The 14,362-nt window shown below is 39.1% G+C and overlaps 1 protein-coding gene across 1 annotated transcript in view; it reads right to left on the bottom strand.

Annotated features, from left to right (window-relative positions):
* The window catches only part of megf6 (multiple EGF like domains 6), a 67,630-nt gene that overhangs the window by 49,620 nt on the left and 3,648 nt on the right, over window positions 1-14,362 (bottom strand). Inside the window, exon 4 of the mRNA XM_011474833.3 lies at window positions 5,658-5,762. Within this exon, the coding sequence (XP_011473135.1) occupies window positions 5,658-5,762 (105 nt within the window). The remainder of the gene's footprint in view (window positions 1-5,657; window positions 5,763-14,362) is intronic.

The raw sequence follows: 14,362 nt of genomic DNA on the forward strand, positions 1-14,362 counted from the left end.
CTAGTCTTATCTCTTATTCTGCAAACCTTTTTTGGCCAAAGAATGTTTTAAATTCTACAGTAAGCCTCATAAACTACTGTGCTCATGCGGTCAAAAAGACCAATAAAACAAACTCTGAAGCTCAGATGACGGCACATCTGGTGCTTTAAGATACTCAAATGACAGAAAGTCCTTTCATTTATTTTCTTTAAATATTAGATCAAAAGAGCAGTACAGTTCAATCCAACTGTGCTCAAATTTGATTTAAAAAACAAAAATGAATGATACAGTAGGAATTTTTGCTGGTATTGATATAATAAAATAAAACAACTTTCCATTTAAACTCTAGTTAAGAACACGTACTTTGGTAAATTATTGTGTTCCTTTTCCTCTTTCTCATTATTCAGTGGTGCCTCATGTAATCTTGCATCAAAACATCTTAATTAAAGGTCTTCAGCCAAAGCACGTAGACATCGTGACAAATATTTAATTAACGTTTTTTTGTTGTTGTTGCTAGGACTCCTTGGAACTGAAATACAACGATTTAAGTTTAGGCTTTTATTTTTTGTAATCAGTCTAGTTTTAGTTTTCCACATCTTAATCATTTTATCTGCAGAAGCATTGGAAGCCCAAAAATTCTTCCCCTACCCTTACAGCTTTTCTACACCCCTCCAGCTGTAGGGACATTTGGAGAGGTTATCCAAAATAGTTTTTTAAGGGGTTACCCTCGCGGCGGAGGGATGCTGAACCTCACCCCGACGCGAGGTCGTTCCGCATCGCGGTGTGACCCGGGGGAGAAGCGCTTTTCTTTATGAGGGTGTGATCTGAAGCAGAGACGTTTACGTTTAAATGTAAGTAATGACTTTTTGTTTTAGCACAACCTTTTTAAAGTTATAAAGCCAATGTTTTTATGTAGGGATGGGAGTAGAAGCCCCATGAAGCTTTCATTGGGTTCATGTAATTGTGCCAGAAACATGAAACAACCATTCGGGGCTTTGAAACCACGCAGATCAGCGGCATCTGGTGGACTGGACGTATGTCATCTGCTTCAATTAAGCTCCTTGTCCTTGTAACACTTCAATGTGGAAATGACATTAGATATAATGAAAAACAACACAATGCGTGATGATTTCTGTAAGAAGTCCTTTGTTGATTCTGTAAACATACATCACATGAAGAAAATGAACGAAAGGCAAAAATTGTGAAATGCTGATCTCAAACTCACTACCTTCAGATGCAAATACCACTAACTTAGTCATCAAGCTATCTGTACTATGAATACATTCCATTGCCATCATAAATTTATAAAACTGCCACCTTTATTGATAATGTTAATAGTCACCTTATTAGGAGAAACCAAGCTGAAATTATTCCAAGCCACAGAGCGTTTTTTATCAGGAGCCATAGTAAAGTGCAATGAACTGACGCTGATTCTGATGCAGGGGAAACAACAGAACTGGTCGGGAAACGTTGTTTGGGATTCATTTGTATTTATAGAGAAATGTGCGCCCAACTGTTTAAACACAAGTGACATCTGAACCCTGGTTCAACCAAGCAATGCATTCAGCGCTTCTTAGGTCGTTAACCACGTGATCTGCACTAGTTTACACACGCCTCAAAATATTGTGCCGACCACTCTGCTTCACGAAGGTGAAACAAGCATCGGAGCCACCGTGCCAAAAAATCCATGCCTATTTTTTATGTATTTCCGAGCGCTAGCAGCTTCTTGCTAACGTAGCTGACTGGCAACTATTGATGATGTCATCACGTGGGAGTAACGGCTAAACTGGAAGACACAATTTTTCCTTAACTCTCCGTTTGTAGGACCAAATGTAGCGATAGGGGAATAATTCTGATTCTGTCTAAAGCAACTCAATTTGCAACAGTTTGGTCTTTCAATTATTCAAAAATTGTTTCAAAAAGCAAAAAGAAGCTTTAAAGCATTTTACCAAAAGAACAAAACGTTTTTTTTAAAGACGGGAGTTTGTTCTGCTCTTATGGGAGCCGGTTTAGCTCGTGCTGGTTTGCAGCGCCTTCCATCCGTGAAACCAGGGTTCGATTCCAGGCTGCTCCCTGTTCCCTTCTCTACTTCTGTGCCGGTCCCAAGCCCGGTTGCTTTGAGAAGGTTGCGTCAGGAAGGGCATCCGCCGTAAAACATTGCCAAGTTTACCATGCAACTTGTTCTGGCTCATCACTCACATTCTCTATGTTTTTAAACTGGATCTTTCAGCTATTGTCCCTAACCTCTGGAAGAAAAAGATTAATGTAAACAAAGATTATTACCTAGAACCTGTTTGGGTGCCTTCAAATTAACCAAAAAATTGATCAATTTCCCTTTCTCACCTCCTAAACATCTTGTGTTTGGTTTAAATGTATATGACAGATCTCAAAAACATTACCTGTCCATGTATACATTCACCATTGCATTTCCTCCACATGTTTTAGAAATTATGTTGCATGCTAAAGCTCACGGGCTGCTTCAAGCATCCATGTTTGGTGGGTGTTTTTTTTAAAATCTATTTTAATCTAAGTTAGTAGTTCAGTTGAATACTAATCCTGACATTTTGCTGCAAAAAAAAATTAATTTTAAAGTTTTATGTGGCAAGCTTAGACAAGATACAAGACACTGCAGCTTTAAATTCCCAGGAGCCTTTGGAATTCCCAGATCTTCATCTGCTTAACCAATTCTAAGATCAAACGGGAATAACTTGCAGTGGACCAAGAAGAACCGTAAATAAATCCATGCAAACAAGAAAAGCAGGAAAATAGATTTTTACAAAAAGCAAAAACATAAAACAAGCTGTAAACTTCTGCAGCAAGAGGAAACGAAATAATCATCAAACGACTTGCTCATTTAATAATGAGGCTGCACTGAATGTTTTATAAAAAAAAAAAAAAAAAAAATATTACAGTTGGGCCACTTAAGTACAATTTGCATTATTTCCTAAACCCATGTAAGGCTATTTTTATTAAACACTTTGGTTTAGCTAAGAAGAACAAATCAATTGATGTGCCGACAAGAATACTTAAAAATGAATAAAAGCTTTAAAATAAAAAAAAAGTTTTTAATTAAAACATTAAAAAAAAAGTTTTTAACTTATGATAATTTTGCACTCATGCAGGATGAAAATTGTGGTTTTTCAAAGGTCGATTAGCTGGTCCCCTGATATCTTGCATCATTTACTGTATAGGCACTTAAACATTTTAGAGGCAGTTCATGGAGTTTAGGCGGAAAAATAGAAGGACATAGTCACTTTTATGATCTCACACACTGCAGTGACACAATCCTGCTGAGGGGTGAGCAGATGACAGCTTGAGACTGTCATGTTTGAGAAGGGGGAATAATTGGCCCTTTTGAGTGACATAAACACATCACAGCTGCTATATGCAAACACGGACAAACCACATCAAAAGTGGATTGGAGAGGACGTCACCATATGTGTCTGTGGGGGAATGTTGCGGAAAAGCGTTCAAAGAGGGTGATTTTTGAGGGAAGTGAGGCTGCCCACATTTACACTCTGTTAGATCCTTCACTTTAAGCATGAATGTGTGTGTGGGGGGGGTTAAAGCATGCACACCGCAGCAGCAAAAGATAATGACACCAGCCGGTTTGCTTTTGCAAGATAGAGGATTATTTAAGAACAGACACAGCTTGACCTTGATGACTTTTAAATATTCTTCAATGAAAATTCACTCTCCTCTAAAAAGCTCTTTGTTTGACAGATGCAGCATCTGTGAGCTAAAAAGAAACAGCTAAAACGTAGAGTTTCAGGATATGGGCCTCAGGTTAGCAGCTGTCTGCTTGTAAATTCCTTTTTGTGCTGACAATAAATCTTTAACATTTATTTTTAGAAACTTGTGTCCTTTTTAAAATACTTTGATTTATTTTGGCTGAACAGATGCTGCGCATGCATAATCAATCCATCGGACTTTATTAATAAAAAAAAGTGCCTCTCATATTTGCGCAACTCGAATTGCATTACAATTAAAAAATAGAATCAGACAATAAATTAAACCAGTAAAAAGAGAGAAATCCACTCCATCCTTTAACTACCCCCCTCACGCCATTAACGCACACAAGCATAAATACTGAAATTGGTTTATCATATAATCATTGGCATAAACATGAGGTCAAAGCTTAATCTCCAAACTCACCTTTCAAATAGCAAGCTTTTGTCATCTTCCTAATCTTTTGTTCAAACTCTTTCAAACGCTTCTTCAGCACAGCATTTGTGCAAAACCCTCTGGATGTCAGAAGAGTGCACCCCAAAATATTTCAACATTTTTTTAAGATACTTTATTGGAAAATTATTGCTGTGATGTTAAACTTTAAACTTATTAAACTTCAAACTTTCAACCAAAAAGACAAATAAAAACAATTTTGATGCAAGGGAGTCTTCACTTCAAGATTAAAACAGATCTGACACTTACCGGTAATCTAAATGAAAAACAAACCTATAAAGTTTTAAATCCTTTCAGTCTGCAGCACACACTAGAATCATTTACAAAAAACCCTTAGACTGGACACTTTTATATCAGAGACAGTTTTTAAAAGGAATCTTACTCATCATTTTACAGAAAACTGTTGCTGTATTCTAGTTTTATGATTTAAATTTTTTGAATACATTAATGATTTTTAATTATTTCAATGATGTGTTTTTGCTGTTTTATCCTGATTGTTTCTGTCGATGTGTTTCCAGATACGCCTCTGATTTTTCTTTCTCAAATGGTCTCACCTTTTGCCAGGAAATATTTGTTAAAAATATTTTTTTTCTTAATCTGTCTTCCTCGGATAAATAAAGGTTAAATAAATAGATAAAATTTCCACAAGAGGAAATTCTGAAGTTTGTCAGGGTTATACAGAGACACCTTCATAAAACCCAATCAAGTTAAACATATATTTCAGTGTTCCAATGACCTATATAAAAAACAATAAAACATTTAATTACTCTGTAATATTGTGTTTAAGTTTATCATTGAACTTTGAAAAAAAAATGCCTAATGTGCTGAACCTAGAGAGGAGCTATAAGTGATTCTTTGTTCAAGACGTAATGAAAAATCACATATTATAAAATGGTATTATACTGTTAGAAACTAAATATATTGTTAGAAAATTACAGCTGTTTCCATTAGTAGTTAGAAATGTAGACATTAACACCACAGTAATGTGCAGACTGTGTTCAGAACTGCGGTAAAAGCAAACAATGTCGTCGCCTCCCTTTGAACAAAGACACAGTCTGGAAGGAGCCCGTTTTAGGATGATAGAATTCTGCTGAAATTTTGACACGCAAAGGAATTTCCTGTCATGTATTGTTATCTGGAAAACAACAAAGTCTCCAACTGTTTTACTTCAACATCTGAAATCTAACAATGGAGTTTTCTGATAAAGTTCTGGTGGGGAGAGCCAACTGCTGAAGTGAGGAGATTCCACTAAAACTGAGAACATCAAAAGTTTACACTGGAACAAAGAGTGATGTGTGTCAGCTAAAAAGTTCCAATGTGTCCATAAAAAAAATCTACAAGTAGAATAATAGGAATACCTCCACAGAATCCCAAAAAATAAGGATTAGTTTTGCTCATGTGATAAAACTAATATAAGAAAGGAAAAAATGTTCTCATTCTAATAAAAGTAGAGTAAGGCAGAAAGAAAAGAACACTAAAAGAAATGTCATCCTCACCGTACTGACAGCTGGGCCCTCGGAATCCTGCAGGGCAATCACAAAGTTGGGTGGATCCTTCCCGACATTTTCCCCCATTGAAGCACACTCCATAGCTACACACCGCTGCATGTTAGCAAGACAAGACAAGACCGTGAAAAAAAAGACTTTGGAAGTTTTCTTATCCCCTGTTCCCTCTAACTCATCAGAGGATTTCAATCCACTACCTACACAGAATGATAGACAACAAATAAAGGTCTTTTCATAAAAGATCCTCTTTTGGAGTTTTTAACATATTCTTGTGGCATTTTTCTCATAATGAAGGACATATGTAAAGAAAATAAAGATTAAAATGGCACTTCTGAGTATTACTTTATTCATTAGAAGCAGACCAAAATGTGCAGTAGAAAAAAGATCCTATTTGTGACGCAGAAAAAATGGGTCACAAGCTCCCTGCTCTGCTCCATTCTGATGCATCCACTGCAGACAGATCCATGCACATCAACACTGTACTGTACAAGACTGTTCAGCTCCAATATTCTTTGCCGTTTTTGTAACAGTTGGGAGTGTGAAGGGCTGTAAGCAAACAGGAGAGAGTGTATACAGATAGGTGATAGGAAGTGGGGGCGGGATTGTTCCAGGCAAACGGTGTAATCTGAGACAAATTTCTGATTACACCATGCCACTCTGCAAATACTATGTCCTAGAAAACAACACTTTTATTATTTGGGCTAAAATCAGCATAATCATAATCAAAAGATCACTGAGTTACGCTTAAAATAGATCAAAAGATGGTCAGAGTGGGACTTTAAATCACTTCAGAATTGAATAAAAAATTGTCACTTTTATGAACAGTTTACATGAAGGCCTTATTTGAAAATAAATTCTTCTCTTTTCTACATTAAATCAGAAATCACTCCTAAAGTTTTGAGTTTTATCACGGTTTGTTAAAATTGTTTAAAAGAAAAAAAATAGGGAAAACCAACCCAGCATATGAACTGGTTTGATCAATACTGAATTGTGTTCCATTGAAACAGGTAGCTGATAAACTGATAATAACACAGCTTTTTATATGATTTTATTTGCATTTTAAATTTTTGGAAAAATGGCAGTGTTCTTTTTGGGGCAAGTACAGTGTTATAACAGCGTCTGAAGCCACATTAGTCAGGTTTACTCTTGAGCTGCACAACATCTCAGTGCAAGAAGCAGAGATAAGTGAGGGCTTCTATAACAGTGAACTGGGATGGAATCATGTATTACATATTTCTCAGGCAAATCTGACGGAGTCAGCATTTAGTTGAAATATACATCAATCCAGCCTTAAACACATGCTGACCATCTGGACACACATGAGAACTGCAGGCCCAGGTTTAGCCAGCCCCACCATGGAGAGATTGGGGGAGTCAGGGTGAGCTGAGAGTTTGGGGTGTCATATCCCTCTGAGTCCCTAAAATTAATAGAAAACCATGTTATCATCATAACATTCTTGTAGGTTTTAGGCTCTTCCTGACACTACGCTCTACATTTACCAGAGTTTGCTACCGTCTTTCTGCCCATCCATCCTTATGCTTTTTTGTGATTGTATCTATTTTTATTTCTTTACTTAATTGTGGATTTTTGCAGACCATCATATTTGGGGGGCGGGCAGTCACTGCATTTAGGGGGGCAGTACCCTCCTGTGCCTATGTCTATATCAAGCCTTGGAGAACTAACATTCCCAAAAATACAATTTAGTGGGACTCAAAACATCCTCCTTTTTCATCACACATCACAATCATAGTTCAGTAAATATTATGGATTGTATGCTGTAGTTATCATGACAGTGATGTGGTTTCAAGTTTCAAGATAGTGAGACTTTCCTAAAATATAAAAAAATAATAATTTGAAATTGTTATTTTTTTTTATCTTTATTTAAAGTCTGCCGAAGCACAGAAAAAAGTCCAAATGTCTTTCAGTCACTGCCGGCTAGCATGACTAAGTGACAACAAGGGGAATGTGCATTCCTCACTCAGAGATGTGAGTCGTACAAGCCTGTTGGCAGCAGTCCAGGACATTTTTGGGCCGCCCCCTTTCCTGAGCCCCTTTCGCTGTTTAATCTCCACTGAAATAAATCCTTAATGTGGCGTGCAGCATGGCATTAAACCCCCTCTCATCTGTTGCCGTGAATGCCTCTGCTCCGTCGCAAAGACACCTTCTCAGGGAGGCTAAGCAGCTTCCACAAAGGGAGTAAAGTAAAGTTGGGGTGGGGGGGGGGGGGGGGGGGGACAGATGAGTTGGCGTCACCCTTAAAAGGAATGACCACATCAGCACAGAAGCACCCCCGTGTTTGTTTAGGCTCCCACAATCCGGAGCGTGACCCACCGGGAGGACACCTCACAGACACAAAACCTGTGCTAACGGCTCCGTTTGGTGCCATAATTGGCACAAATACAGCTGAGCTCTGTATTTTGAGGCAACAAATCATGTTTTGCTCTGACGAGGAATGTGTCATTTCAAAGGGGTCTTGTGAAAGAGGTAACTATGCCAAATCTCCACCAGGCTTCTTTGAAATACTTTAAATACCATTTTTACAAGGCGCTGGGTTGAACAGCACAATGATGGTTTGGGGAAAAATAGAAGCTTCAATTTGATGCACAAAACTCCAGGTATTACAGGGCACACATTTTCCCTCCTTCTCCATAGACCTGAAAGATAGACCGCATGTAAAAATGCAGTAAAAATGAGATCTTTTGTTTTTTTTGTTTTCTCAATTCCCTCTGTGCATACACATGACAAATACTTAAATCTGCTGAACATTAAGGATTCGCCTTAATAATCTTTCACCAACATTGAAAACTTTTTACGGGGAAATAAAAACACACAAAACTCACATAAAAGTTGTTTCTTCAAACCTGACCTGAGATGTTTTTGGACGACATGCAGCTGAGACGACCTAAGTCTACTTCCTGTGTCAGGATTTGACACAAACTCATCAGTTCAGAATACAGACCGTCTCCAAAAAATTAGAACATCGTGGAAAGTGTATTCATTTTCATAGTTCCATTAAAAAGATATTAAACTTTCATAGTATATAGATTCAGGGCCCATTGTTGAATTATTTTCAAGTATTTGCTTATTTTTACATAAATTGGGGTTCCAGGTTGTAAAACCCACAAAAAAAGAATTTCAAAATCTGTGGAGAAATCTGCCCCAATGTTGCAGGACATGAATGTTTTAAACTGAGTTTCACCAACTAATCATTTACTAAACTCAAAGCACCTTCACAGGTTCCACAGATGTCGTTAAACGGGTTTGATTTGGTTCAATATGGGGAAGACTTCAAACTTGACCACCAGTCAGAAGACCAGCATTGATTTCTGAGTAAACCACAAAGGTTCCTGGCTAAGGAGGCTGTCTGTTCACAGAGCGTGTGTCCACGCTGGAAGGGCAAAATGTAGCAGGAGAAGATGCAGCAGCTAAAGAGACGACAGTGGGCTTCAGCAGATTATCAAAAGGTCAAGATTCATGATTCCTTTTGAGGGGAATCTGGATGGAGATGCATATTTTATCTACCAGCAGGACCTGGCCCCTGCTCAAACTATTGAAGTGTTGAAGATGGACATGTCATTGTGAAAATACTTTTATTTTAGTTGATTTGATTGGATCATAATTTTCATAACTTTATCTTTTTGCAAAACTGAGAAGTAAATAAGGATTTCTTCAGAGTTTTCTAATTTTTGAAAACCTGTTTTTGTGAGTTTTATGATGCGGAACCTCAATTTATGTACAATTAAATACTTGAAATCAATGACACAGTGGGCCCTAAATCTATATTCTATGGAAGTTTAACTTTTGGGATGGACTCATGGAAATAAACACACTTTTCCAATAATATTCTAGTTTTTTGGAAAGGGTCTATAGGTTCAATGTTAGCCAGCTGCTGGTCTGACACTTCCTGTATCTGATAAAGCTCAGACAATAACAGCTTTAAAGTCATAGGGGTGAAGAACTATTGGTAGTCTGCAGAAGCGCTTCCCTTTTTGCAGAATAGTTCCCCCTTTATTGCCCCATTATTTACTATTTCTATGCTCCTTGCTCTGTTTAATCAGCCCCTAAACAAAAGACCACACATGGAAAGACACAGGACCAATTGCTTCCTTCTGGTTCACATGTAGCTACTTTTGCTTATCCCATCCCGATAGGAGGCAAAGTTCCTGTTCAGCAGTTAACGAGGACAACAAACCAGAGGAGCTATTGTGCGTGCTCCTCAGCCCCTGTCACAAAACTTATTGTTGCTTTCATACGACATAACTGCTCATTTCCACTCAAAGCTGAACGTGGTCGTCCTGCACCATTCCTCTGCTGACTGCCTGCAAAGCGAACATTTAACCCAAAGAATGCTGAAGTGGAGGAAGCTGACATCAGAAAGTCAAGAACCCGTCACTCATCACACAATGAGGCGGAAAAGGAGCAAATTGAAGGAATGCAAGCAAAATACTTTTGACAAAAAAAATGTATTACAAGAGAAAATTGTTAAATGTTCCTATTTTAAAAAAAATGTGTGCATGTGGGTAGATGTGAATCCGCTTCTAAAACTTCAGTTTGGATCTCCAGAAATTTTTTTATCTCAGATGCAAGAACCTGGAGAAGAAAACTTGCAGAATTTTTCTAAGAAAGTTTCTATTCGCACGTAATTTTCAAAATACTTGTGGTCCACCCTGAACTTTTATTCTTGGCCCTGGAGACCTAGAGGAAGGGTGAAGGTCAGGATTACGGTTACAGTTAGGGTTAAACCACCAAACAGCTCCTGAACGCAGCTGTTTCTGCTGCTCACCGTTCCTCCAGGGGAAGGATCAAATGCAGAGAACACATTTCACACACGTTGGAGTGGTACAACTAATCAGACTTTAACATGAAGTTTAATTTTAAATATAAACAACAAAATGCAACCTTGGACGCACGTTTTTAACCCTTGTGCTATCTTAGATGACCCCACTCTTGCATTGACGTGTTCTCCCTACCATGACTAAAGGTGGAAAGATTTCATGTAATCCATGGACACCAGTGAAGATCACAAATCATTGAAGAAAAAAGGTTCAGAGCACTGTCTAGTGGGTCTAGATGACCCAACTCCCAATGTTAAAGTGCCTAGGATAGCAAAAGGGCTAAATGTGCTGGCAATGCATCTATGTGCATCTTAGCTGCACAGATTTCGTGCTGCCAACATGAATTTACATCACCTTTTGTACTGGTCACACGTAAATATGCGCAAATAACATCAGCCTCTTTTTTTTCTCTGAGCACATGTTGCGAGAATTATGGACCTGTGATCTTACATGGGTAGAAAAAAATATATACATTTGTTCCCTTGAAATATTAATTTATTCCCTCAAAATAATTGTCACCTTTACACACCCCGTATTTTCAACCGTAAATAAACTTAAACGCTTCCGGTTACATATTTACTGTAAATAAGATAAGTCGTTTAAAGCAATATTAGAAATAAAATATATTTTGCCGCAGCAGCGTTGATGCTTCCATTGATTATTGCGAGGTGATCGCTACGCTGGGCAACTTGCTGGATGGCAGAGAGAGAGCCGTTGTGGGATGGGCAGGCAGCAAGCTCTGTCCTCCTAAATCCTATGATATTTTTCATATTTTTATCAAGACAACAATAAAAAGGTCCTCTAGTTTGATTCTTGTTTCTGTTTTTCCCCTTTTGAACTAACGTGGGTCACAGAGACATGGAAGCAGTGGCGGAAAGCACTGAGAGACTTTGAGAAATGCCGGGAGAGACTTTGAATGATCTCATGGACCAGACATGGAGACGTGACATGGAGACGTGAATACAGATGCTTCTGTGGAGCTTTTTTAAAATAAATAAATCCGCAATCATGCATTGTAATGAGAAATATACAGACAGAAATTATTATAGCATTGCTCACATCCGTGTTTTTGAATGACTTATTGTGTGAGTTGGTTTGTGTTTTTTCGCATAGAGGATTTAATTCAATCAGTGTAATTACACATTTTGCAAAGTGACACTTGACAAATCAAACAAAGTAGATGAGATGATTTGCTTCCTTTTGCACAAAATCGAGGCTAGCCAGAAAAGAGACTGCCCGACAAGTAGCTATTTTCTGGTTCATGTCAGAAAAAAAAGGCTGCTTTTAGGATTTTCTTCATTTTAATCACTTCTTCGTTCGAACAATTAAATCCTTCCATGGGAACAAATTGTTATTTCGTGGTAACAAAATCCTAATTCGTGGGAACGATTCAATCATTTTTTTACACGTCAGGTAATGGGCTCCGTGCAAAAGAAAGATAATATAAACCTTTAAAAGAGAATCACAAAACAAAACTCTCATAGTTATAGAAAACAAGTAAAGTAACTTTAATAGACACTAGAAGAAGGAACCACAAAAACAAACCTGTTGCAATGATTTGGTGTGTCTGCAAACATGTTATGTTGGACAACGATTGGAGTCACAACAGCAAGCCTATAGGAAGAAGATGATGGCAAACTCTGCAGCTGATGGATTTACCAGGAGAGGAGAAATGAGCCTTTTGGGAAAAAGCAGGGATGAGGGGGTCTGACATGTGGAACACTCCACTCCAGGACATAATTACAACCTCAGTTCTGCTTAACTAACTGAAGGGTCATTTGTCCACTGACCTTAAACTGATGGAAACACACACAGGAGGGACGACAGAGAACGTAAAGGAAAACCAGAAGCTAACTCAAAGCATTCCCATCTGCTGAATTATTCTAGAATTTGCAAAAGTTGTGCATTCTGCAGAGCAGATTTTTTCTTCCCGTTGGCAGTTCCTTTAAAAAAAGAGGCAAGCAAATTGCATTGTGCTGACTGAGGTACAGTGCAGGAGCAAAGTGAGCAGGAGGATCACGGTGTGAGCCTCCTTTTATCCGGGTTCAATGGCTCAGAGAAAGGAGTGATTAGTCTGTCCCATCTCAAAGTGCAGCCATGTCTTCGGTTACAGAGATAAAAGCCATGCCTCGTGTTGAAGAGAGAAGCCATTGTCACATAAGAGCAAACGGGGACGAATGGTGGGAAAAACTCTTTAAAGCTTTTGGATTTGAATGCTTTAACATGAACTGCTCTCTCTCAGGCTCAGAAAATGTGTCAAACTCCAGTAAAATTCAATACTGTAATCTTCAGCTTCGAGACAAAGAGCTCCTTGAAGTCTATAGAAGCAACAATAAGACACCTGATGATATAAATGTCCAGGAGATCTCCCACACCCCATTCTATCTACTTTCTATTAGAAGGTCGTCCTGAAAAGGGATTTCCCATGGCGGAGGATCAGCCTCATGGAGAGCTTCCAGCACGAAGGGCACGGAGAGTGCAAACTTTTCCTGTGTTTCTTACCAGGTGAAAAACACTTTACTGAGACCTAGTACCGCATGGTATGCGTGCTGTGCGATCTGGATCAGCGGCTGCAAAATCCGATCAAAGGGAGCTTCGTGGTCCCAGCGGTGAGAAGCTGAGCTGATCCAGAGGCTATTTCCAGCTTCAGTGGGACCAACACAACTACATTTTAATAAATGAACCTGGAAATGAGATTATTCTCACACCTCTTTGTTCCTGTGGGGCATCTCGCCAGGTGGTCGCCGCATCACCACACTTCAGGAGGCATTAGCTGTGACGGGTGGGGCAAGTTCTTTTTTTTTAAATCAGATCTAAAATCCTTTGGTTCGGGCAAACAAAATGAGGAGATTTTGTTGACATGCAGGGGTCAAAGGTACACTGGTGGATTAATGCCATACTAGCTGGTCTTAAAACACTAAATCCCCTGCAGACACTACAATGCAAATCTAATTTGGGGAACAAATGTCAACACTTAGACTCTGTCAACAATTAATGCTCTTGTTTCCAGGCATCCACAGCTGAACCTCGTTTGAGTTTTGCGACAACACAAGTTCCCAGGATGTGAGACAAACCGAAAACATCTGCTCAGGAGTCTGGATGAGCAAAGGCACTCCTGACCCTTTAGGGTCTTTGCAGTCACCCATTTTACATAAGGACTTTGTTGATGTCTGAGCATTGAAACTGTAATTAAAGTCCCACTCTGATCATCTTTTGAGCAATTTTCAAAGCGTTCCCAGTGGTTTTTTAATCATGACTATGCCGTTTTCAACCAAAATAAAAATAAAAAAGGTTTTCTAGCATATAGTTTCTGCAGAGCGCCAGGAAGTTATTAGGAATTTGCCTCTGAGTTATGGGCAGGACTGTTGCCATAGAGTAAGCCCGCCCTCATTTCCCATCTTTCATCTGTTTCCACTCTCTTCCGCTAGCTCATAGCCTCTCACACCCCCAACCAAACATTCTCAGGACCTCTAAAATGGTGACGGTCACAAATACAACTGCCACCAACTGGCAAGATCAGCTCCCGACGCTCAATTTTTTGACAATCGTGGTCATGAATGTAGATGGCGGCCATCAGGTGTCAGTGAAAATCAGTGATAAATAAAAAGCGGGACACATTAGCGTTTTTAGACAACGTGCCATCCAAGAAACCCAGCAGGGGTAAGGCCCCAGCGCCTTAAATGAAGGTCCAAGAGGTCCAACCAAAGCAGGATTTGGAAGCTGGACCCACGGTGGCCGGGATCGCCAGGTTGTCCTCCGACCATCACTGGGCCTGTGCCTATTTCAACAGCCCTTGTCGACTACCTACACTGCTACCAAACAATTTCTAACTATCGGACGGTGGCAGTGGGACGCCAGCAC

This window comes from Oryzias latipes, chromosome 5 (assembly GCF_002234675.1).
Source record: "Oryzias latipes chromosome 5, ASM223467v1".
In the NCBI taxonomy this organism is placed as follows: Eukaryota; Metazoa; Chordata; class Actinopteri; order Beloniformes; family Adrianichthyidae; genus Oryzias; species Oryzias latipes.